Source organism: Phyllobates terribilis, unplaced genomic scaffold (genome assembly GCF_046119375.1).
Source record: "Phyllobates terribilis strain yellow unplaced genomic scaffold, ASM4611937v1 Scaffold_1__5_contigs__length_1240528914, whole genome shotgun sequence".
In the NCBI taxonomy this organism is placed as follows: Eukaryota; Metazoa; Chordata; class Amphibia; order Anura; family Dendrobatidae; genus Phyllobates; species Phyllobates terribilis.
This window is the reverse complement of record NW_027362761.1, coordinates 141858146-141880802: the sequence shown is the minus strand read 5'-3', so window position 1 is coordinate 141880802 and position 22657 is coordinate 141858146. Positions and strand designations below refer to the sequence as shown.

At 37.4% G+C, this 22657-nt stretch overlaps 1 protein-coding gene across 9 annotated transcripts in view; it reads right to left on the bottom strand.

The window, feature by feature from the left end:
• NFIB (nuclear factor I B) overlaps window positions 1-22657 on the bottom strand; it is a 542788-nt gene that overhangs the window by 10122 nt on the left and 510009 nt on the right. For 8 of the 9 annotated variants that reach the window (XM_073667928.1, XM_073667974.1, XM_073667965.1 and 5 more), the window contains one exon: window positions 6411-6499. The exons of the other annotated variant lie outside the window; for it this stretch is intronic. In XM_073667928.1, the coding sequence (XP_073524029.1) occupies window positions 6411-6499 (89 nt within the window). The remainder of the gene's footprint in view (window positions 1-6410; window positions 6500-22657) is intronic. 9 annotated transcript variants of the gene reach the window in all.

Here is a 22657-nt window from a genome sequence, read left to right as displayed (position 1 = left end):
CTTAGTGCAAGCAACTGGTTTACCGCAGAGAGAAATTTACTTTTTTATTTTAATCCTGCAGGAATCTACTGAGGCCGCTCACAAAGTAAAAGGGACAGAAGAAAACATTTGCTAGAACAAAAAAAAAAGTTGTTTTCTTTACTTCCAACATCTTGTATCTGGACCATCTCATTCTGGTCACACAGCAGATCCTGCTGTTTCTCTCCCATAAATGTTAACACCGAGTTCCCAACATGGTCGTCTGTTAAATGGACATTATTGATTCCTATGGTCCATTGTTCCCACTGCCCTACATTCTAAGTCCCTGAAGTTCAAGTTCAATCTGGAATTACATCATGTCTCGTTTCTCCTGGTTACCAGACAGCCTGAGACGTGATCACAGCTACACAAAAAAGGGGAAAAAAAACAAACATCCTTCTTCACGCTTCAACTACTCCTAACGACTTGAATATAAACTTATTTCCCCCTTTCTTATTTCTCTTATACATGCTTCAAGTGTGGGGTCTGGCTAATTTAGAGATTAGGTTTCAAATTAGATTAACTAATGGAATTTTAATGGATTGCTGATCCATTTCTCGTACAATGGCAGCATGGGGCCTAACCAATGTGGAAACCATCACTTTGGAAAAGATCTAGAAACTTTCGGGGGAGAGCTGTTTCTATGAAATATTCACCCATATTTATAGGGCATTGAAAGCTGTACAAGAAAAAAAGCATGGTTGATTGCCGAGTTTTAAGTCTTCACTAATAGTAAAAATAAGTGGACTCAATAAACTCATTACGAAGACAAAAAAATGTGTTTTCATGCAAAATATGTTGATTCTATTTAGGTGTGCAAATAAAAATAATGCTGAAAAACTTCATTCTGACTTTGAACATGAATGGGACAGCTATGCTAGGTCAATGGATTTTATTCAATCGATTGTAAATAGAGAATAATGGCACTTTCATTTTACTGCTTTAGAGTATGTGCACATGACGTCATTTAATCTCAGGCAAACCCATCTAGTGCTTCAGGAAACAATGGCATTCCTGACTGTTCTTCCTATGGTTTTTGCCATCAGTGGTATTTTCCCATTTTTTTGTGATGTCTTTTTTACTTTTGTATTCCGGTTGCTAACCGCTAATGTATTGTTAAAGTGAAAACAATGGCAAAATGCTTCAAAAGACGTCTTCTGGGTGTCTTTGAGCTTTCCCATTGACTTGTCTTGTAAAAACTGTCTTCTGAGTGGAAAACGTTAGAAGAATGGTCAGCTCACTTCTTTTAACTGCTTGGCGTTTTTATAAATCTGAAGCGGTTAAAATATGTTCAAAAGCCTGAAAATATGAACAGCAAGTTGTTTTACATAGAAATAAATATGTTCATTCTTTTCTTTTCAGCGTTTTCTAATAGGCTTTGCAGGTGGTACCCTTACTGCTCTGGAGTTGATATATTGGCAATAACAGATTACTATTCTCTACTCCTACGATTGGTGGTTACATGACAATATGTCCATGCATGGTTGGTCGATTTTATGGCAATTAGCACAATTTAAATTAAGAAAGAACCATGAGAAGAGTAAACACAAAAATGTGTATATATTAGAAAGTCTTTTTTTTTTTTGCAACATTCAAAAGCTATTAAAAAAAGTTATGCCATTTTTCTTTTAAACTATTTGTTTTTTTGTGAATAAATGATATGGCTAAAACAACTACACACTGTCTATACTCTCTGTAATATGTATACATATAATATATTATTATTACTATTACATTATATATATGTATTACTCTGCATGTTTCAATTCAGCAAAAATATCCTTGAATATGGAAGAAAACCAGGGGCAAATATTTGCTTACATTATTTGATAACTATTAACTCATTCACGCTCCATGATGTATACAGTATATCTAACATGAAGCATGTGCGGGTATATGGAGTGGGCTCAAGAGCTAACACCTGTCTCTGTTCTATTGTGAAGCAATTATGGTGTGACAATGGCTTGCCATGGCAGATGGGCACCTGCTAAGGGTCCGTTTGAGGCCATGTTTAGCAGGGCTTCATAGAAGACTGTGATTTTTACTATATACTGTAATACCAAAGTATTGCAATACATGGTACAAACAATGAAATGATTGCAGGTTCCAAATTCCCTAGGAGGACTAAAAAATAAAGTGAAAATTGAAAAAAAAAAAAATGTAAAAAAATATTAAATAAAAAAATTGTTTGAGGCCATGTTTAGCAGGGCTTCATAGAAGACTGTGATTTTTACTATATACTGTAATACCAAAGTATTGCAATACATGGTACAAACAATGAAATGATTGCAGGTTCCAAATTCCCTAGGAGGACTAAAAAATAAAGTGAAAATTGAAAAAAAAAAAAATGTAAAAAAATATTAAATAAAAAAATTGTTTGAGGCCATGTTTAGCAGGGCTTCATAGAAGACTGATTTTTACTATATACTGTAATACCAAAGTATTGCAATACATGGTACAAACAATGAAATGATTGCAGGTTTCAAATTCCCTAGGAGGACTAAAAAATAAAGTGAAAATTGAAAAAAAAAAAAAAGTAAAAAAATATTAAATAAAAAAATTGTTTGAGGCCATGTTTAGCAGGGCTTCATAGAAGACTGTGATTTTTACTATATACTGTAATACCAAAGTATTGCAATACATGGTACAAACAATGAAATGATTGCAGGTTCCAAATTCCCTAGGAGGACTAAAAAATAAAGTGAAAATTGAAAAAAAAAAAAATGTAAAAAAATATTAAATAAAAAAATATAAAAAGCTTGAATCAACCCTTTCCCCCAACACAAAAATAAAAAAATTTAAAAAAATAAATATTTGGTTTTATTGTCAGTAAAAGAAGGATTTATCAACATATAACATTATTTAACCCATAAGGTAAATTCAGTAAAGAGGAAAAAAACAATTGAAACACAAGAATTGCCATTTTTTTTGTCATCGCACCTCCCCCAAAAAATGCAATTAAAAGTGATCAAAATGTTGTATGTACTGCAAAACTGTATTAAAGGAGTTGTTCTGTACAAATCGATAAGTCTGCAGACTTATGAATTCCCCCAGCGCACGTACTGTGCGCTGCGGGGATTCGCCGATTTCTGACCCAGGACCGGAGGAATATGTATGAGTTATGCATAATCCCCGCCAGTGGGCGCGGCCTCGCTTCCATACACTTGTTGGCCATGCCCACTACCCGGCCGCATCACTAGACAGGGCGCGGCCTCGCTCAATACAAGTGTATGGAGTGAAGCCACGCCCATAACGCAAGCATACCCTCAGATCCCGGGTCAGAAACCGGCCAATCCCTGCAGCACACAGAGTGACTGCAGACTTATCGATTTTGACTGGACAACCCCTTTAATAAAAACTGCAGGTTACCATGCAAAAATCGAGACTTCATACAGCTGCATCAATGGAAAACAAGAAATGTCATGGGTTTTGAAATAATGGTGGCACAAACCAAATTTCAGAATGTTTTAAGTCACTAAAATAATCATAAAAATTCAAAATTATTCTGGAGGTTTTTTTTCATCATTTCACCTCACTTGGAATTTTTTTTCCATTTTATGTGGTGAAATGAATGGGATCAGTCTAAACTACTTCTCATCCCCAAAACAAGAGACGCCCACATACGCTGCATTGACAGAAAAATAAAAGTAATGGCCTTTGGAAGAAGAGGAGGAAGAAAATAAAACTTAAAAACTAAAATTGAAACGCAAAAACTTCAATTGGCTGTGTCGTTAAGGGGATAAGCTATATTGTGGTCACAGAAAGCTCTACAAGAAAAGTTTTTCTGGTGTCTCTGGTTTTCACTAGGGTAAGGTGATGTTGTTTGAGGTAATTATTTCAAGTTTAGAATTTGGGTCAAGCAGCTCAGGAGAACAGTAGATTAATGTACCGTACTATTTCCTTATAGGACACCCGGAACGTGACACAGAACAAGGAAGTTAGAGCATAAAGTACTGCATCATTATAACAGACCATATGAAATGGTGCTATTCGAGATACTGGATGGAAACCATACATGTATTATCAACCTTAAACGACAGTATACCGAACATCAGAATATACAGTGCAATGAAACATCCAGAATAAATTATTGTTTTTATATCATTGCTTAATATTAAATTATCCTTGTACACTGTAGAGCAACTTGTTGCAAACACATCAAATATGAATGTGGAGATTCTTCCCTTACCAGTTTGTTAACACTTACCTTTATGACGATCATGGCTGTCTCAGTCTTGCCATAAGAAGTGGCTCTAGTGGCAGATTTAACAATAAAAGGTCGCAAGACACAGGAGATGCATAATCCACAATTCAGAGGCTTCAAATGGTAAGACTTGACAGCGTACCTCAAGATTGGAACCACATCATAGAATTTAGGAGGCAGTTAGACAACCGGATGAGCCAATTTAATTTATGTTTGGTCCAAAATAACAACCTTCAGAGATGTCAATGGAAATCAACTCAAAAAGTTAAACAATGAGCAAGTAGAGCACTTGCCACCTGGAATTTGAGATTTGTCCCAAAATCCACGTAAAGCAAAGGAAGGCAGAAAAATGTTTTTCAAAAGCATAACTATGGTACTTATGTTTTAGACTACAGTATATGAAAGAAAAACATACAATTTTTGATCAAATTGCAATACCTGTTTTAATTTAAAGACTATGGACACCTTCAACATTGAAAAATTGTTTTTACACATCATAGATAAGTTGTATTAGGTTTCTGTCTGCAATCTTCATTCCTTCATTCATTTTGAGATCCCCCTACTCCTAGTTTCAGATCCACATGTGGATGTGTCCCTCCCAGTAATACATGTAGAATATGAGATTTGTGTGTCCAGGATGCTGCTGTCTTCACTAGTTCTCACATATCAGGGCAGCTTCATTTTTGTACTGACTTCCCTTCCTACGGTTCATGAAGCCAGGGCTGTGGAGTCGGTAAGCCAAACCTCCGACTTCTCAATTTCCATGCCACCGACTCCGACTCAAACTCCCTCATACATGGCTCATGTTTAAGTGATAAATTTACTGAAGAACAGATTAATCTCAGCTAAAAGTCTAGACCCTTAGATCGGGAATAGGACAGACATTTATAGGACATTTCATAACTTTCCCAAATTCTTATGAAAAAATATTCCCCACAAACTGCATTGAACTACTGTACCCAATTTATTATATATTTTAGGAGTCGGAGTTGGTCCATTTTATACCGACTCCACAAAAATGGGCTCCATTTATACCGACTCCACAGCCCTGCATGAAGCACCCAGTGCTTTCCTTCCCTAGGCTTTATGTCTGAATGAACTTCCCTCACTAATAACTGAAATGCCTTTCCCTCTCTCTCTGACCTGCTTGGTAAAACCCCTTACTGCTGTTATCTCTAACACTGAGAGGGAAGCTCTGACAGATTTATGCAATGTTTTGCAGACTAGCTAGCTAGATGAAAAATGTCAAAGAAGACAATTTAGAAAGTGGCTAAATCTTGCATTTACAAAGAAAATGAGCCGTAACAAACAATAGAAAAAATCAGTGCAAATGTGTACATAGCCTTTAAGTCATGCATATATAAAATAACCATCACCTACATTAAAATCATGTAGTAGGCAGCATCCCCATTCGCCAATGAAACAGCAGTATTTTACAAAGCAGCTTGCGGTTTTTCTTATTACAAGGAAAAATTTCCAACATGCGAGTGACAAATGATTAGCAGTGTATTTAGTTAGCGAGCATTCTAGATTAATTTGTGATTTATGAAAGGCATGCTTTTTTCTTACCTCATAATATGACAAAATGAATGACAAATGTACCATTAGTAACCAGTTAGTATGTTAATTCTTTGGTACGTTTTTTGGTTATTTTCCCAAGGTGTGTATAAATGTAGCATTTATGTGATGATTTGTATGGAAATATGGTTCTAACTGTAAATGGTTAGGGTATCTAGAAATAATTATGCCATACATCTATATTTGTTGTGTTTTTGCCGCTTAATGATATATGCATATTTTAGCTCCAATTCCCTACAGCATCTGAAGCTTGTAATGCCTTAAAACGATGTTGAAGTATAAAAGCCTGTAATTGACAGCAACCATACGATTATCCAGACATGGATTAACCCACTGTCTGCTGGGCAAGTCATCTGCTGTCAACGAGTCTTATTTACAGATCCTCGGCAAACCCACTGGTTTGTCCAAGCTGTTCACCCGTCACAGTGAAAACTACAATGGAACAAATGTGTTTAGAAAATTGTTCTCATAAATGTTTTGGTTAATTGTGATATGTAAATAAATGTTTCCAGGAGAGAGAGAAGGAGGGAGTGGGGGGAAGCTACAACAGAGCTATGTCTCAATGTAATTTATAGATGGAGTGTAGGGTTGGAAATAATTAAAATTTTACCTTTGCCAAGTTATTCCCAATGTATCCTCACTGGCACTGGGGTATAAATGCCTGCCGTTTTGATTCATGGTCCAGTCACAAATCCTCAGCTGTCAATTGAAACCTAGCAGTCAGATATGGATCCAGCAGTACTGCAGTTTTTAGTATTTAAACATGCATAGGTACAAAATCCTGAGTAAACCTGCTCCCTGTGCTCATATATATATATATATATATATATATATATATATATATATATATATATATATATATATATATATATATATATATATATTACATATTCATTCACAAGCCTCAGAGATTATGATGGAGCGTTAGATATATAATGGTCCTGGGTATATCTTTGTATTGTTTTATTAATTGTACTGCACACAAACTTCACTAATAAATGCAGTATCAAACTACAGATATACACATGACCAGAATACAATGTGCATGAAAGCTTATCTACACAATATATTTAGTTGGTAAAGGGAGCATACAAGATGGTGGTATTTTAAGCACATTCCTATTAGCTATTGTTAAACTTTAAAAAAAAATGTTAATGAAAAAAAAAAAAAAAAACAAGGGAAAGGATGCCAAATATTCTTTGCAGGGTGATCACCTGGTCAGCGTCTGGCTTGTGGCATGCAGATGGATTGTAACAGTACCATAGAAAACATGCAGTTTTTAATTAATTTAGACTCAAATGAAAACAACATTGTTAACAAAAATCCAGAAAAGAAGGCTAACTACATAAATCAGAAATAAAATATCAACATAATCACTAATAAAGAGATGAGCATTTTCATTTCACATGTATACTTTAATATTTCTGAACAGGAGGATACATAAAATATTGTCCTAATAGAGGTCTGTGTAGATCTATATGTCCAGAGCTAATTATTTCAGAATATCTTTTTTCAATCCTTACTTATCTTTTAAAATGTGAAAAGAATTATCAAACCCTAAAGGTAGTGGTGTAACTGGAAGTTCATGCTAAATCTCTAAAAAGGCCCCCAACTATAACAGCTCTTTATTAGTATTGGTCATCTGATATGGGTCAAAGAAGCTTTTTGGGTTTCTCTATGCTCCAGGTCACAGGCATGACTGCAACGTCGGCATCCATTATAGTTACTCTAATGCCAACAGGTAAATAGAAAGGGACAAAACTCCCCACCACAATGACACGTACACAGAAATGTCTTGAGTTCCATTTTCATGGACTGACCGGCGGCACGATACAACTACTGATCAGCAAAACTTTTACTGATCGACGGTCATTAAATGCCTGTTCACACAGGCAGACCAAAGTAGGTGATACGTACTGCGTGATCTATACTTGATCACTCAGTGCACATAGGCTGCCATAGTTCTCGGCAATGCGAGTTCTGTTTACATAGGACGATGTACCGCTGAGAACGATGATCTATTGTGCTGCACAAAAGATCAACTGCAGCCTGTTTACACAGCAAGATATTCATTACCAACACTATTTCACAATTATCTTGCAGTATAAATGCCCCTTTATTCAACAGGATTAATTAAGATAGCTCAGGTGACTGCAGGAGGGTGATAAGTGAGACATTTAGGGGTAGAGCATTTGTTAACAGAAGCCAATTAATACATGGAAGCATCAAATTTTCCTCTTTTCGATCTGCATTTTTTTCTAGATTAATTGAAAACTGCATGGCTTTAACTGCTTTGAATCTACTGCCTCGTGATAGCGGACTTAATATAACTAAAAACGTCATGTTTTTTAATCTTCCTAGGCCATATGAAACATTTTTTCTAGCATCATAATATATTAGTAATATAGCGTTATGCAATCTTTCTGATCACTGGTACCATTGGAGCATTTTTCTTTGGGAAAGTTCCTCTGATCACAATAAATATAAGTGCATGATAAAAGCTTACATTGTGAAAATGAAATATCAGAATATTTTCTATATTGGGTTACATTTCTGCACCGTTTCTCCTATTAAACCGGAAATGTCTATTCCATACATTTTTCTCTCGGATTTCTATGACAGGTGCTCTACTATGGAAATATTTTAATGCAAATATGTACTTAAGCATCTAATAGTGTAACACAAATTTGTACAGGTCAAAAGACTTCTAACAGATTATCATTTGACTTCTGAGTGATCTAGATATCACAACTCACATCTGCATCTTAATATATTTGAACATGCTGCTGAGAAAATTCTGCAGTGGAGCGTAGCTAACCAGAGAACTTGTCTCATGGTAGGATGCGCGTGTCACTTGATCAGCTTACAAGTTACCCCGAGATGACCTGTATGGCCAGATGCAGCCGGCTGTTCCTGCGACCTCGGGTGGTATTATAATAACGAGTTAAGGCCAAAATAACAGGCTAAAATTTTAATATACACTACACCAAAAGTAGTTCTATTAGAACCATAGGAACAGTATATACAATATACATACATTATATATACACACACACAGATATATATATATATATATATATATATATATATATATATATATATATATATATATATATATACATACATACACAGTACAGACCAAAAGTTTAGACACACCTTCTCATTTAAAGATTTTTCTGTATTTTCATGACACTGAAAATTGTACATTCACACTGAAGGCATCAAAACTATGAATTAACACATGTGGAATTATATACTTAACAAAAAAGTGTGAAACAACTGAAAATATGTCTTATATTCTAGGTTCTTCAAAGTAGCCACCTTTTGCTTTGATGACTGCTTTGCACACTCTTGGCATTCTCTTGATGAGCTTCAAGAGGTAGTAACCGGAAATGGTTTTCACTTCACAGGTGTGCCCTGTCAGGTTTAATAAGTGGGATTTCTTGCCTTATAAATGGGGTTGGAACCATCAGTTGTGTTGTGCAGAAGTCCGGTGGATACACAGCTCATAGTCTTACTGAATAGACTATTAGAATTTGTATTATGGCAAGAAAAAAGCAGCTAAGTAAAGAAAAACAAGTGGCCAAAAACCATCAAGCACTACAAAGAAACTGGTTCACATGAGGACCGTCCCAGGAAAGGAAGACCAAGAGTCACCTCTGCTTCTGAGGATAAGTTTATCCGAGTCACCAGCCTCAGAAATCGCAGGTTAACAGCAGCTCAGATTAGAGACCAGGTCAATGCCACACAGAGTTCTAGCAACAGACACATCTCTTCAACAACTGTTAAGAGGAGACTTTGTGCAGCAGGCCTTCATGGTAAAATAGCTGCTAGGAAACCACTGCTAAGGACAGGCAACAAGCAGAAGAGACTTGTTTGGGCTAAAGAACACAAGGAATGGACATTAGACCAGTGGAAATCTGTGCTTTGATCTGATTAGTCCAAATTTGAGATCTTTGGTTCCAACCACCGTGTCTTTGTGCGACGCAGAAAAGGTGAACGGATGAACTCTACATGCCTGGTTCCCACCGTGAAGCATGGAGGAGGAGGTGTGATGGTGTGGGGGTGCTTTGCTGGTGACACTGTTGGGGATTCATTCAAAATTGAAGGCATACTGAACCAGCATGGCTACCACAGCATCTTGCAGAGGCATGCTATTCCATCCGGTTTGCGTTTAGTTGGACCATCATTTATTTTCCAACAGGACAAAGACCCCAAACACACCTCCAGGCTGTGTAAGGGCTATTTGACCAAGAAGGAGAGTAATGGGGTGCTACGCCAGATGACCTGGCCTCCACAGTCACCAGACCTGAACCCAATCGAGATGGTTTGGGGTGAGCTGGACCGCAGAGTGAAGGCAAAAGGGCCAACAAGTGCTAAGCATCTCTGGGAACTCCTTCAAGATTGTTTGAAGACCATTTCCGGTGACTACCTCTTGAAGCTCATCAAGAGAATGCCAAGAGTTTGCAAAGCAGTCATCAAAGCAAAAGGTGGCTACTTTGAAGAACCTAGAATATAAGACATATTTTCAGTTGTTTCACACTTTTTTGTTAAGTATATAATTCCACATGTGTTAATTCATAGTTTTGATGCCTTCAGTGTGAATGTACAATTTTCAATGTCATGAAAATACAGAAAAATCTTTAAATGAGAAGGTGTGTCCAAACTTTTGGTCTGTACTGTATCCATCTATCTATATATATATATATATATATATACATACATACATACACTGCTCAAAACAATAAAGGGAACACTCAAATAACACATCCTAGATCTGAATGAATGAAATATTCTCATTGAATACTTTGTTCTGTACAAAGTTGAATGTGCTGACAACAAAATCACACAAAAATCATCAATGGAAATCAAATTTATTAACCAATAGAGGCCTCGATTTGGAGTCACCCCCAAAATTAAAGTGGAAAAACACACTACAGGCTGATCCAACTTTGATGTAATGTCCTTAAAAGAAGTCAAAATGAGACTCAGTATTGTGTGTGGCCTCCATGTGCCTGTATGACCTCCCTACAACGCCTGGGCCTACTCCTGATGAGGTTGCAGATGGTCTCCAGTGAGATCTCCTCCCAGACCTGGACTAAAGCATCCGCCAACTCCTGGACAGTCTGCTGGTGGATGGAGCGAGACATGATGTCCCAGATGTGCTCAATCGGATTCAGGTCTGGGGAACGGGCGGGCCAGTCCATAGCTTCAATGCCTTCATCTTGCAGGAACTGCTGACACACTCCAGCCACATGAGGTCTGGCATTGTCCTGCATTTGGAGGAACCCAGGGCCAACCAAACCAGCATATGGTCTCACAAGGGGTCTGAGGATCTCATCTCGGTACCTAATGGCAATCAGGTTACCTCTGGCGAGCACATTGAGAGCTGTGTGGCTCTCCAAAGAAATGCCACCCCACACCATTACTGACCCACTGCCAAACCGGTCATGCTGAAGGATGTTGCAGGATGCAGATCGCACTCCACGGCGTCTCCAGTCTCTGTCACGTCCGTCACATGTGCTCAGTGTGAACCTGCTTTCATCTGTGAAGAGCACAGGGCGCCAGTGGTGACTTTGCCAATCCTGGTGTTCTGTGGCAATTGCAAAGCGTCTTGCACGGTGTTGGGATGTGAGCACAACCCCCATCTGTGGACCGCCCCAGGAAAGGAAGACCAAGGAAGGAAGCTCGGAGGAAGCTGATGCGAAACGCGAGTCAGGGGTGGTCCTAGGTGCACTTCCAGATCGGAATGTCCTCCCTAGTATTCTATATCTATATGTTTTGCTGACCCTGCTTCTTTATCCCACTGCTCCCAGTGTGTGAAGTTTCATTTTCACATTATTGTGGCACTAAATACTTGATTGTATACTTGACACTTCCTTAGAGTGGGTTCAGGCTAATACCATAAGCATTTATTTATTCTCATCTATTTACACAGTTTGAACTGTTTCTTGCATGCCTTATTTTTATTTATTGCATCTACTGAAGTAGCAGGTTGTCATCCACTTGATGTTAGACATTGATTTGCAGGGGGAAGACTTGTTATACTTTTGAGTGACCTTTATAGACATCTAAGGGAGTGATGAGGTAGCTCTTTAGTCGATATAATATTCTCCTCTCACAGCTGATGTGCTAGTGCACCTTGTTGCTTGTATACTCACCTTTTATTTTGTTTTTATTATGTGTATGTCTCACGGCTGTGAAGTCGGAGTCGTGGAGTCGATGTCCATTTTGGTGGAGTCGGAGTTGGAATCGGAGTCGGGATAAAATGGACAGACTCCGACTCCTAAAATATATAATAAATTGGGTACAGTAGTTCAATGCAGTTTGTGGGGAATATTTTTTTCATAAGAATTTGGGAAAGTTAAGAAATGTCCAATAAATGTCTGTCCTATTCCTGATCTAAGGGTCTACACTTTTAGCTGAGATTAATCTGTGCTACAGTAAGTTTATCACTTAAACATGAGCCATGTATGAGGGAGTCAGAGTCGTGGAGTCGGTGTCATGGAAATTGAGGAGTCGTAGTCAGAGGTTTGGCTTACCGACTCCACAGCCCTGGTATGTCTATTTGATGAAATAAAAATTCCCTTTTTATTATGGCTTATTGCTTCAGAGTTTTTTGTAGGATTTGTTTATTCACCAAAGGGCTGGTGAGCTGTACAATGTCTGCAGGCAACAGTGGAGCATGGTGGAGGTTCCCTGCAAGTTTGGGCTACATACTTGCAAACAGAGTTGGGAATTTGGTCAATATTAATTGGTGTCCTCATTCATCATGCAATATCATAATGGAGGCAACTGATTGGCCCAGGATTTGTGCAAGCCTTCTTCCACAGAAAATCTGTTTTTAGTTCTTCAAGATGTTTGGAACAATATCTACTGAGTTTGTTGAAAAACTGGGTACAAGTGTACCTTATAGAATCGATGCGGTTTTCGGTTTTAAAAGAAAAGGGTGGTCAATGGTCACATCAAATTTAATTTGATTTAGATTTCCATTTTGCTCATTCACTTTGCATTTTGTTAATTGATAAAAATAAACTATTAACATTTCTATTTTTGAAACAATTTTTTAACTTGTAGCAATTTTTCTACATGTGAGGAGCTGCCCACTTACTAAAGACTATGATACTTTTCCAGCAACGGACCACCATTTTTGTCAATATTATTATTGTGTTTTATTAGTGATTTACTAGTTATGTTTTATATAGTTCTGCTAACTTGTCATTATGTGCACTAGATTCACTTGTAAAATGTCCAGCATTCCACTAATCTGTATGTCAGGGTATCTGTATCTCAGGAGTATCTAACCATTGTTCCAACAGCCTATAATCTCATTATGTGTGTGTAGTTTGTAGACACAGTGAAGCTGTCACCACAGGGGGTCTTACATCCAGTCTCAGATGAAGGCTTCTAGAATATTCTTTATTGTTTTCAGCTAACAGTAAATGCTTAAGGGGGAGGGTGATCACTTCTGACCTGGGAGGGGACTGATCCCAGTGAAAGAAATGAGAGTCATATTTTAGGGAGAGTTGGTGGAAGGATGCCGGAGGCTTAGGATCTGTGGATGTTGTGGACCTGGAGCTGTTGGATGGATGACTTACGGAGTGTTGAAGATCTGTTATCAACTAAAGTGGATAAAAGTGCTTCAGTTGGGGATATGTCATTTGGATTTAAACTTTATTGAAGGACTGCTGCTACTGGATATCTGTGCTTTCATCGTATTATCTGTCATCTGGAGGATCATGGACTGTGGCTACAGACTATACTGGCTGGAGATACGAAATCTGTGGGCCAACCAAAAGTTGGGAGACAGTGGGTATCACCTGATACAAAGCCAGTGGAACTACTGTTCCCAGGTTGAGAACTTAAGGACTAAGAGAACTGTATGTTGGCCATTTACTTGGAATGGCTGCATTACCATTGAGGTAATTAATAAAATATTGCTGCATTGTTAATCTGCCTAGGTGATTACTTACAACCCACAACCTCAGATCTCTACACTACACCTGCCTAACTTTTGCACAGCACTGTGTATGTATGTATATGTATATATATATATATATATATATATATATATATACACACACACACACACAAATATACAGTACAGACCAAAAGTTTGGACACACCTTCTCATTTAAAGATTTTTCTGTATTTTCATGACTATGAAAATTGTACATTCACACTGAAAGCATCAAAACTATGAATTAACACATGTGGAATTATATACTTAACAAAAAAGTGTGAAACAACTGAAAATATGTCTTATATTCTAGGTTCTTCAAAGTAGCCACCTTTTGCTTTGATGACTGCTTTGCACACTCTTGGAATTCTCTTAATGAGCTTCAAGAGGTAGTCACCGGAAATGGTCTTCCATCAATCTTGAAGGAGTTCCCAGAGATGCTTAGCACTTGTTGGCCCTTTTGCCTTCACTCTGGGGTCCAGCTCACCCCAAACCATCTCTTTTGGGTTCAGGTCTGGTGACTGTGGAGGCCAGGTCATCTGGCGTAGCACCTCATCACTCTCCTTCTTGGTCAAATAGCCCTTACACAGCCTGGAGGTGTTTTTGGGGTTATTGTCCTGTTGAAAAATAAATGATGGTCCAACTAAACGCAAACCGGATGGAATAGCATGCCGCTGCAAGATGTTGTAGTAGCCTTGCTGATTCAGTATGCCTTCAATTTTTAATAAATCCCCAACAGTGTCCCCAGCAAAGCACCCAAACACCATCACACCTCCTCCTCCATGCTTCACGGTGGGAACCAGGCATGTAGAGTCCATCCGTTCACCTTTTCTGCGTCGCACAAAGACACGGTGGTTGGAACCAAAGATCTCAAATTTGGACTCATCAGACCAAAGCACAGATTTCCATTGGTCTAATGTCTATTCCTTGTGTTCTTTAGCCCAAACAAGTCTCTTCTGCTTGTTGCCTGTCCTTAGCAGTGGTTTCTTAGCAGCTATTTTACCATGAAGGCCTGCTGCACAAAGTCTCCTCTTAACAGTTGTTGAAGAGATGTGTCTGCTGCTAGAACTCGGTGTGGCATTGACCTGGTCTCTAATCTGAGCTGCTGTTAACCTGCGATTTCTGAGGCTGGTGACTCGGATAAACTTATCCTCAGAAGCAGAGGTGACTCTTGGTCTTCCTTTCCTGGGGCGGTCCTCATGTGAACCAGTTTCTTTGTAGCGCTTGATGGTTTTTGCAACTGCACTTGGGGACATTTTCAAAGTTTTCCCAATTTTTCGCACTGACTGACCTTCATTTCTTAAAGTAATGATGGCCACTCGTTTTTCTTTACTTAGCTGCTTTTTTCTTGCCATAATACAAATTCTAACAGTCTATTCAGTAGGACTATCAGCTGTGTATCGACCTGACTTCTGCACAACACAACTGATGGTTCCAACCCCATTTATAAGGCAAGAAATCCCGCTTATTAAATCTGACAGGGCACACCTGTGAAGTGAAAACCATTTCCGGTGACTACCTCTTGAAGCTCATCAAGAGAATGCCAAGAGTGTGCAAAGCAGTCATCAAAGCAAAAGGTGGCTACTTTGAAGAACCTAGAATATAAGACATTTTCAGTTGTTTCACACTTTTTTGTTAAGTATATAATTCCACATGTGTTAATTCATAGTTTTGATGCCTTCAGTGTGAATGTACAATTTTCATAGTCATGAAAATACAGAAAAATCTTTAAATGAGAAGGTGTGTCCAAACTTTTGGTCTGTACTGTATATAATCTATGTATACTATAACTATAAACCTGCAACAGCATAGTACAAATGGCCCAGATTGCTGTCATAAGAGGAAGCAATTTCCAAGTTTCATCTTTCCACTGTTTCTCTTTGAACTACCAAGTAGGTTTGTTATAGTCTGTAAAAAGTAAAAAAAATAGGACTACACTGTTAATCTTGGGGTATTTTTTGTCGCAACTAAATTTATGTCTTGGCTCCCAGTCAAATTCTGCTGGACCTTGAACACATGGCATATGTGATTGTGCTAAATCTTCACAACATCACCATGAGTAGAACAAAGAATATCCTGTACATGCAAATCATGATAGATATCCTCTACAATCTCTGATAGATATCCTCTCCAATCTCTTCAGGTAATTTCTTTTGTGACTGAATATAATAGAGCAGTCTAATGTTGTATCACTAGTAAGTAAGCCACTGACTGAGACATGTAAAATGTTACTTTAAATATAAATATTATATATATATATATATATATATATATATATATATACATACATACATACATATATATTTATAAGTTATTATCAAAACAAAAATAATTAATGAGAGGGCTGATAGTAATGTTTGTTATTTCTATGATGTCAGTTAACCTTTTCAAATGAAGAATTTGCATAATGTCATCTGGACTCTGACTTCCTTTAAATGTGTTTCCTCTCCCTCTTACATATGTGTAAGGTGACCTCTTATCCATTTTCATACCACTGCGGCAGTCACGTGGCATGATTTTACGTCAAACTGTCATTAGTGATAAGAGACACAATGAGAGTCTTCACAGTGTTGATGGCTCGTTTCCTGAGTAGGCTGTTTTTTTTTCGCATGGCCCATTTGGGTTTTAGTGTGTAGCATTCAGCTTCCTTTTTAAACTGATTGAAAGCTGTGCTTTAGTGATCAATTTAGCGAGCTTCATCATGAAAAAACAACAACAGAAAGAATGGGGGGATGACGGAAGAATTAAATAATTGTGAAATAAATAACTAAAGGATGCACCTGGGAAAAAAAAGACTCCACTATATATTTTATTGCATCGTTTAACTTTGCACTTGGCAAGTTTGTTTTCACCTTAAGTAAAAAACTTTTAATGGGCCTCGGCAGCATGACAGTTAAAAATACAATTGTAATAACTAAAAAAAACCAGTGCAGCACTTGCTCCAAAAGTCTGCTGGTATGTAAGAATAATCGCTAACATGTCTTCTATTTAAAGGACCCTCCAGTCCAAAATGCAAAATTGACTATATTCTTACATTCTGGCCCCCTTTTTAACTTTTACAAAGTTGCCGCCACAATTTGTGACTTCTCTGGAGAGAATTCTTACAGCCCACATACACATTAGATGAACGTCGGCCCAATCGGTCAATTTTGGAAGGATCGGAAAACCATCTGATCTGTATGGGGCCTTCTTAGAGAAGGATAGGGCAATTGGAATTTTAACTCTCTCTCCCCATTGAAGATACATGAACACTCAGTCGAACACACATCTGTATGGCGGTGTCAAGAGGGATAGCTGTCTTTTGAAAGAATATTTGATAGACAGCAATTTCATGTGTACGGTCAGATTGCAAAGTAATATACATGCATTCTCCCCTCTATAGCCTTCTCAAAGACCAACAGTGATGACAGAGAAGGGATGAACACAGTGTTGAACTCATCGGAGCTGGTCCATCAGAAGTCAGTGTGTGTGGGAAGAGAGAGGGTCTGTGACATCTAAGAACATCCTCCACAGAGAAGTAACAGACTGTTCTGTGAAAAGGAAAAACAGGGAGCAGAACATAGGAATTGAAGCTGGATAGTTCAAAGTAAGGGCAACAGGTTTGTTGGATACACATTTGCCATGTCTCCTCCTTGTGCGATACACTGATCTAATACTCTGCAATGCAAATGCATTGCAGAGTATTAGATCAGCGATCAGGGCAGGCAGGGAAAGTTGATGTCTCATCCTGGGACAAGGTAAAAAGTAAAAAAAAAAAAACTTTTAAAAATTATAAAAATAGTAAAAAAAAAAATCACAAAATAAAGAACAAAAAAAAAGAAAAAATATTAATCCACTAAATACATATATTTATGTAAAAACAAAAATAAACAAATAAAGTACACATTTGGTATCGCCCATCAGGAACGAGCTGACCAATAAAATTGTTCCATTAGTTAACCCCTTCAGTGACCATCGTAAAAAAAAAAAAAAACATGGCAAAAAAACTATGCTTTTTCATCATATCACTGAAAAAGTGGAATAAGGTGATCAAAAAGTCGAATATAAATAAAAATGGTATCCTTGAAAATATCATCTTGTTCCGCAAAAAAAAGCCACAACAGAGCTCCATCAGCAGAAAAATATAAAAACTATAGCTCTCAGAATAGAGTGATGCAAAAACAATTCTTTTTTCTATAACAGTTTTTATTGTGTAAAACCGTAAAAACATAAAAAAAATATAAATCTGGTATCGATGTAATAGTATTGACCTGAAGAATAAAGTTGTCTTATCACTTATCACACAGTGATATCCCTTCAGAGCCCCACAGTGTACCTAAGCCACAATTAACATTGACGTTTGGCATTTCTGTAGCGATGAGAGCCCGCCTAATTTACGGGTCCCATGTGTCCAGAAGCACCAGCTGGGCCAATGTATGGGTACTACAATGTATGGGCACTACAATGTCAGATTTACAATTTTCACTGAGCAACATTCACTGCTGCTTGTTTCTGGCAAACACCCATGGAGTCAAAATCATCACTGCACCTGTAGATAAATTCGCAGAGGGAGTAATTTTCAAAAAGGGGTCACTTAAAGGGGGGATTCTGCTTTTCTGGCACTTAGGGCTCTGTACATTTTTGTGACACACGTGGTGTCAATATGATCACTGCACCCCTAGATGAATTCATTGAGAGGTGTAGTTTGTAAATTGAGGTCACTTATAGGGGGGGATCCTGCTGTTTTGACACCTCAGGGTCTCAGACAATGTGACATCGCACCCTAAAACCATTCCAGCAAAATGTGCACTACAATATGGCGATTCTCCCCTTCTGAGCTTTGCACTGTGCCTCAAAAGTAGTTTATGACCACACATAAGGCATTGGCATACTCAGGAGAAATTGTGTAACATGACTTGTGGTCCATTTTCTCTTATTAACCCTTTTGAAAATTGAAAATTTGGGGTCAAAGTAACATTTTAGTGGAAACAATGGTAATTTGCAATTGACTCAAACCAATGTTAAACAATTCTGTGAGGGTTAAAAATGCTCACTACAAAGCTAGATGAATTCTTCAAGAGGTGTAGTTTTCAAATTAAGGTCACTTGTGGGGGTTTCTGCTTTTTTGGCATGTCATGGGCTCTTTAAATGTGACATGGCATGTACAATCTATTCCAGAACAAATTGCGCTCCAGAATTTAACTCCTTCACTTCCAAGCCCTGTCGTGCACCCAAACAGTAGTTTTCCACCACATATGGGATGTCGGCGTACTCAGGAAAAATGGCACAAGAAATTGTATGGCTCATTTTCTCCTGTTACCCTTGTGAAAATGAAAAATTTGGGGCAAAAAGATCATTTTTTGTGGGAAAAAATCATGGCTCAATGTTCTAAAATTCTGTGAAGCACTTGTGGGTTCAATGTGCTCACCACAACTGTAGATAAAATCCTTGAGGGGTGTAGTTCTCAAATTGGGGTCACTTGTGGGGGGCTTCCACTTTTCTGGCACATCAGGGGCTCTGCAAACGTGACTTGACGTCCACTATATATTCCAGCCAATTTTGCTTTCCAAAAGTCAAATGGTGCTCACTCCCTTTACAGTCCTGCCGTGCTCCCAAACAATAATTTTCCACCACATATTGGGTATCGGTGTACTCAAGAGAAATTGCACAACAAATTGTACAATTCATTTTCTCCCGTTAATCCTGTAAAAATGCAAAATTTGGGGCTAAATGAACATTTTTGTGGGAAAAATTAAAACGTTAATTTTTTGTTTCCACATTGCTTTAATTCCCGTGAAGGACCTAAGGGGTTAATAAACTTTTGGAATGTGGTTTTGATCACTTTGAGGGGTGCCATTTTTAAAATGGGGTCACTTGAGTATGTTCTGTCATATAGGCCCCTCAAAGTCACTTCAAACGTAATGTGGTCCCTTTAAAAAATTTAGTAAATGAGAAATTGCTGATAAAACTTTTAACTCTTCTAACTTCCTAACAAAAAAAAAAATTATGTTTCAAAAATTATGCTTATGTAAAGTAGACATGTGTAAATGTTATTTAGAAATTATTTTGTATAGCATGACTAACTGGTTTAAGGATATAAAAAAATTGAAAGTTTGAAGATTGCAACATTTTCAAAATGTTTGTCAAAATTCCGATATTTTCATAAATAATTGCATAAAATTTCGGCCTAAATTTACCACTAAGAAAGTACAGGGTAGCATGAAAAAATACAATCTCAGAATCCCTGGGACATATTGAAGCATTCCAGAGTTATCACCACATAAAATGACACTGGTCAGAATTTGGTCTGGTTAGTAAGGTGAAAACATGCTTCGAGGGAAAGGGTTAAATACACCTAATCACTATCCTCCTTTGCTCGAAACTTTAATAGTAACCAACAGAATAAAGTTGAAATGTCATCTTTACTGCAGCGTGAACATAATAAAAATTATCCCAGAGAACAATTCCGAAAAACCACAGAATTGCTGTTTTATTTTCATTCCTCAAAAAAATTTTAATAGTTTATAAGGTATGGTATTTTGTGCTATTAAAAAAAATACAAGTCATACAGCTGAAAACAGGCCATCCTCAAAGCAGCTGTAGAGTAAAGAGTTTCATTACATGCAAATGGGTTGGTTCGGCAGAATTATCTAAAGTGTTACACATAAGGGAAAATATCACAGGGAAAATAGAAGCTATTATACTACTCTACATCACTTTTCTCTGCTCTCTTTTTTCTTTTGCTACTTATGATTGATCAAAGATTGCACATAATTCAAATTATGTTACTTAGACGTTCCAAATCTATTTAGCACTTCTAGCATTTTTGGTAATTCAAATTTATAGAGGAGTATTTGATTTTTATTCTTTTTTTTTTTTTTTTAAATAAAAAGGGTTAGTTGAATATGCTTGACAATGCTTTTCAGTTCCCAGGGGCATAAATCTCTTTAATACTCTTCAACCCCCCCATCTGACAAGACATTTAGAACGTACCTGTGACGACACTTCTTCCATAAGGGTCAATGTGTATTAAAAGGGGTTGTGGGCTGTCTAAAAGGCTTTACCACTGCTAAAATCATCCTCTGCTTAATTTAGAATTTCTCTAAGCTAATATAAAATGATTGATTGTGTGCATTTCATGTACCTCTTGGATCTCGCTTTCATTCATCATGGGATGTTTTAAATGAAATGCATTTAGAACCTGCCACCATCAGAGAGGAATCTCTTAAATCTTTGGAAAGCAGAATGAGGACACAGTAAATCAATCTCACTTTATTTGTGCCGAACAGGGCAAGCTTTACACTGACAAAGTAATTAAAGCAGGTTTTGTTTGCTCTTTTTCTATTCCTCTTCATTTTATGGAAGAAACACTCCTGCAGCATAATATATGTTGATAATATATATTTATATGGTGGGTATGTACCGAAGTTATTACACTGGATGGCTTTTATACCCTTTCATCAGTGTAATCTAGATAAAATTAGCAATAACCACTTTAGTGATTAAAAATGGAATATTAGCTCATTCAATATTAATACATACTTAAGGTTTTATACCAATATATATACACATGTATATATAGGCAAAGGGTGGTCACATCAAATATTGATTTGTTTTTGATTTCTCTTTGGTTCATTCGATTTGCATTTTGGAAACTGTTAAAAAAAACTATTAACATTTCTATTTTTGAAAGCATTCTTACTTTGCAGCATTTCCCCACACCTGTGTGAAACTTTTGCACAGTACTATATAAACAGGATATATACATTTTATTCATTCACATTAATTGTAAATATAAATAAAAGATTATTATAGATGACCATTAGAAATGATGGTAAAACATATAGGTGGATTCAAAGTATGGTTGTCAAACACATAAAATACTATATTGATTTAATCTATCCCATGTAGAAATAAATTATATATAATATTCCATGTATTAGAAATATAAATAGATTATAATAATATTTTAATATATTCTTAACTTTAAAGAGGTTTTACTTATGGGACTAAAAACTTGCAGGCAGGTAGTTGGTAACAGACCGCTCCTGCTGGGGTTCTGAGGCTTCCGGTAATGTCACACCGACAGCGCAGCGGCTTCTCTTCCGCTGTGTTAACGGGCATGACTGCCGATGTCTTGCTGAGTGACAGCAGGCTAACCACTGCATAACTGTGGGAAGGCGGCTGTCAGTCAGCATGATGTCAGCAGTTACGCCCAGTTGACAGAGCAGTCCTAGAGAGGAAGAGCTGCTCTACTGATCGCCGGCAGAAGTGGTCTATAATCACTCTGAACCGGTGCTGAGAAGAACAGGCAGGTAGTTACTAACTCAGTTCTTAGCACAATAGGAAAAAATAAAATAATCCTGGAAAACCCCTTTAAAGGCGTTGTCTCAATTAGACAACTTCTTTTCTTGTGATCTTGTGACATATGGATGTCATAGAAGGGAGTCTCCTGCTCACGGCCCTTCTCTATGAGGCATTGCATCGGTCACTGGAGACAGTATTAAACTATATCTATCATTAGTGCTGGATTACAGTGTTTGCTGGACTTGGTGATAATGGTGTCCAGCTCAAACCAGAATATGTGCACATGCTTGATACTATTGCTGCTGCAATGTTTTATTGAAGATACTATTACACAGAGTGCAGAAAAAGTCCTGATTTGAATAATGATTGCCTTAAGTGCAATTGATATTAGTGCTGCAAGATTTATGCGGAGTCCCAATAGCTGTATTGATCCTGTAGAAAATTAGACTTCTCGAAGGTCATGGCTCATTTCTTCTCTGCAGCTCATTCTGGGGAAATGTTTTGTAATTCTAAGTACAGTTTTAGGGTAATGGTATAATTGTGTGATGTGATTTCGTTTTTCTGTATCAAATTTCTGATGAAAATATTACCAGATCATAAATACACAGTGC